This window comes from Arachis ipaensis, chromosome B04 (genome assembly GCF_000816755.2).
Source record: "Arachis ipaensis cultivar K30076 chromosome B04, Araip1.1, whole genome shotgun sequence".
Classification (NCBI taxonomy): Eukaryota; Viridiplantae; Streptophyta; class Magnoliopsida; order Fabales; family Fabaceae; genus Arachis; species Arachis ipaensis.
The window spans coordinates 26,945,768-26,950,353 of record NC_029788.2 but is presented as its reverse complement, the minus strand read 5'-3'; the positions used below and the strand labels follow the sequence as shown (position 1 = coordinate 26,950,353).

The following is a 4,586-nucleotide window of genomic DNA, read 5'->3' as shown; positions in this document are numbered from 1 at the left end:
GTAATTCGAACCATTTAATTTTGGAATTAAAAATCTATATAAATAAGAACAACTCAAATGAGTGTTTTTTTTTTGTAGTTTTAAATTTGACATGTACATGAAATGAGAATTACTCCAAATTTCATTTCATATTAGAAATGATAAATGAAATGATATTGGTAAAAAATGGATTAAATTTATCATCTCATATAAAGTTTAAAAGAAATTGATATTAACTATTAAATTAATGAATCTTATATTTATTAAATAGTGTTTGTTTTCAGAAACTGAAATTGGAACTAGGGGACTAGATTCAATATTGTATTTAGTGGTTAGAAAATTTCAGTCCTAGAACGCAAAATTTTAATTCCTTTAGTACATAAAAAAGTATGGACATAGTGATTGAAATTTTTTGTAACGAAAACTAAAATTTTAATACCACATATTTTCAAAAATACCTTCTTCTAACATTTCAAATTCCAAATCTAACCCTACCTTCCCTTTCCTCCCACACCATACCTTGCTCTTGAAACTTCCATTTCCTCCACCACTGTTGTCCTCATTATTGCCGACATTGGTAGTGAATCCACCAGATAACCAACCAATAGAGAACTGAAGTCTCCTCCCAACTATTGAACGTGATGAACCTCATGATTGTGATATAAGAATTAAAATAGAGTCTGAAGTTAGGACAATCATGAGTTGAGACAGTGACGAGCTCAAGCGGCGATGATCTAAGATGGCTAGGAGCTGCGACAGTGAGGCAAGGAGAAGACTCAGCACGTGAAGAGTTGAGACACCGATGAGCTGACATGGGGAGGATTTGAGATAGTGAGGGCTAACACAACGAGGTGAAGAGAAGAATCAACGGTGAACAATGATTGCGACTATGAGGAGAAGACTCAGTGATGGCAAGAACAGACGGGGACAAGAATGCGCACGACATTGAGGGGAGAACCAACCATGGCGAGATAAGTTCAAGGGGCTAATGGCGAGATAGAGAGGGGGAAGAGAGAGACAGAGGCGTAGGGTGGGGATTAGAGTTTATTTTGTTTTTTATATTTTTGACTAATAAGGGTATTTAAGTAATTTTATTTATTTGGATCTTTATATGTGTCTTGAATAAAACAGGATATTGAGTCCTGTACACTGTGCATCAAACCATGGTTTTAAAAATCGGACTAAATTGACCAGTCAAACCGGTCTAATAAGGAACCGGTAAGACTTTGCAGTTCGATCTATATTGAAAAACCACCCTTTCAAAAATCGTTCGAGAACTGCTAAACTAGCCGATTGGACCGAACCGGCACCCCCCGGTTTATGGAAAACGAATCTCCTCTGTTTCTTCCCTCACCCTAAAAGCCCCTCTCTCCTTTTCTTTCTTTATTTCTTTCTTTCATTTAGAAAAAAATCACCAATGTTTTAAAAACCAGATTGGACTGACCGATTAACCCGATCATCTGACCAGTCCGGTTGACTCGTAGAACCGTCCTACAAAATATCGATTTAAGAATTGGCCGAACTAATGGTTAACTAGTGAATGAAGCGGGATTTTTAAAAATATGATTTTGTCATACTCCTAAAAAAATGGCGTCGTTTTGACGCTAGGAAAAAAAGAAAGAAGAGAGAAACAACGTTGTTTTGAAGTTTTTATTTTTTTCTACCTTCAGAAATGCTGAAATGTGAAATCCAACCCCCCTCTTCCCTTTCTTTCCTCTCACTCAAAAAATCCTAATCTGTCCCTGATCCCCTCCATGGTTCTAAAAATCGGACCGAATATAACCGCAAACTGACAACATTAACAGTCCGGTCAGATATGTAAAACCGTTGATCAGAAAACCATTAAACTGGCTGGCTGGTTCGGACCGAACCGAGACCCGGCCGGTTTACACAAACACGGAAGCTCCTCCGTTTCTTTCTCCCTTTCTCCCTTTTTTTTCCTTCAATTCAGAACGAAATCACATAAACTGAGCCAAAAAAAACCTTAGCACTGTAAGCCTACACCACCGCCGCAAGGAGTGGCATACTGCCGCCGTCGGTCGCACTCAAAGTTCGCCGTCCGTCCGTCTATGTAGCTTCCCTCGTGCTCCAAGTCTTCAACCCCCTGTTCGCTGTCACCGATCGCAGCTGCTTCCTCGAGCTCGGCGTCCGTCGTCTTTGTCTGCTCAGCCGCGCTTCCGCCGCCGTTTGTTTGCCGTTTACGTTCGCATTTTCGTTCGCGTTCTTCGCCGTTCACGTTCGCTCGGCGTTCACCGTTCGCGTTCACTCGCCGTTCACCGTTCGAGTTCGCATTCGCGTTCGTCTGGAAGCCACGTTGCGCTGCTTCAAACTCTGCGACCAACCCGCGTGCTCCACCTAGCCGTCGAACTGCTCTCTTTTGTCTGCCGTCGTGAGTTCCCTAAACCCGCAACCAGACAATACACTCACACAACACTAACACAACACTAATACTCTGCTTCAAACTCTGCAACTTCTGATTTCTATTACAATAAGTAACTATTTGATTTGGCAGTGGTTTGGATTTTTTTCATAGACTGAAGTAAAGTATACAATAGTTATGTTCTTTTCTCTATCACATTGATATTAAGTTTTGAATCTCTTATTTCGTTTTAATTTTACCGCACTCAACATGTTTGATGAAATGCTTTAACCATATTTCTGGTTGGATTTATAATTTCTAGCTTTTAGAAACTTAGTAAGTCGATTGCATGTGAAATTAGAATAATTGGATCTTTAGTAATTAGGAAATTTTAGCTGCATAAATAGCATGTTTGCAGAAAACATATTAGCATGATGATTCCACTTGCATTAGTGTTTTTCTGGTAAATTTTTACTGTTATTGTGAACTTGTTCATTTGCTAATTGTTCTTGTCTTGTTGTTCTGTTGTTCTGTTGTTCTGTTGTTCCTCTGTTATTTTTAATTTTTTTTTTTTGTTTTTGTTGTGATTTTCTGTTCTTGAACTTGTTAAGTTGACAATTTGTTAAATTGTTGGGCTGCTGTTGTTTTAATTTGCTAAATTGTTAAGTTGCTGCGATTTAATTTGGATTCTCTATTTAGGTCTTGTTCTTGTTTATTTGCTAAATTGTTGTTGTGTATTTATTGTTGTCTTTGAGATTATTGCTGGATATTGGTGATCATTGATTTATTATATGCTTCATGTTTTCATTGTTTTCTTCTTCTAAAGGAAATAAAATTCTGTTTTCATTGTTTTGTTGATTGTTTGTTTTGTTTCAGAAATCAATTTTTTGTGATCAATGCTCAAACTCTGAATGTTGTTCTGTTTTGTTTTAAGGCTGTGTTTGGAAGAGGTGATTGATTTTTGAGTGTTGTCTTGTTTTTGTTTTAAGGCTGTGTGTTGTGTTCAATTTTCATTTTGTAGGAAATTCTTTGAGGTATATAAGAACTAAGAAGGAAGACTATTTCAATGGTATTACTCTGTTGATTCTGGTCTGCTACAAGCTTGAACATAGAATTGAAGAGAGAAACCCTTTATTATTTCATCATTGGCCTATTTTTGGCATTGCATATCATTGTAGTTTGTTTATTCATAGAACTAGTTGTTTATGATCCCCTTTTGAAGTAAAAAAATGCAGTAGAAGAGTGTTTAGAACCAGTTGCTTTATTCATTGAATTTTTATAGAATCAGGTGTTTATTATAAAACGGTTTTCTGGTTGAACTACGGTTGAACCAATGAACCAGTGAACCAGAACTAGAGCAGTTCAATGACCGGTCCGGTTTTCAGAACCTTGATCCCCTCACTCCCTCTCTTCTCTTCGAAGTTCCAACAGCCACCAGCTCACCACCCACTAGCCACCATTCGAAACCCATCACTCACACTCGTTGCCGAACCCTTCTCCTCGCCGTGGGTGCCATCGTTGCCGGTGGAAAAGTCTGCTCGGCCATCTTCTCGACGTTCCTCCTCTCCTGGCCGTCGAACGAAGGGCTGCATCGAGCTCCTAGCGTCTTTGTCGCGAAGGATTGCTGGGTTCGTTGGTCGTTGTCTATCGGAGCTCACTGTCTCTCTGTCCGAGCTCACTTTCTTGTTCAAGCTCTCTCTGTCTCTCTGTTTGAGCTCACTTTCCTTCTCCGTCGCTGTCATTTCTGATTCTGTCGTCACCGTCACTTCCTTTCTCCCTCGCTGCCGGTACTTCAATTTATTTTTGCTTGTTTTTGAATTTTTTTTAAATGATACTGATTATGTGATTCTGAGTTGCCGGGTTTACTATTTTGAGTTCCTGAGGTAGTATAATACTGATTCTGTGATTCTGAGTTATTGGGTTTACTATTTTGAGTTGCTGAGTTAGTATAATACTGATTTTGTGATTCTGAGTTGCTGGGATTAATATTCTGAATTGCTGCTGCTTGTCTAAGTTAATTTTTTTGATGATTAATTTTGTTAGTTTCTGATTTTCTGATTTTGAAGATGCAATCACAAAATGATTTTCTGAGTTAAATTCGTTTCATACAATAAAAATATATGTTGTTAATGTTGGTTTTTTTTTGTAGAACATTATGTGTTTGTTATTTTTATGCGTTTTGGCTTCTGATTTTGTTTAGTGATAAATTTTGATGTTTGAAGTTGTTATGAATAGTTTATTATGTCAA

At 37.9% G+C, this 4,586-nt stretch overlaps 1 protein-coding gene across 1 annotated transcript in view; it reads left to right on the top strand.

Moving 5' to 3' along the window:
• Positions 1 to 4,414, top strand: part of LOC110271471 — a 4,834-nt gene extending 420 nt beyond the window's left edge. Inside the window, exons 2-3 of the mRNA XM_021122401.1 lie at positions 2,055 to 2,368; positions 3,681 to 4,414. Of these exons, the coding sequence (XP_020978060.1) occupies positions 2,055 to 2,368; positions 3,681 to 4,086 (720 nt within the window). The 3' untranslated portion in view covers positions 4,087 to 4,414. The remainder of the gene's footprint in view (positions 1 to 2,054; positions 2,369 to 3,680) is intronic.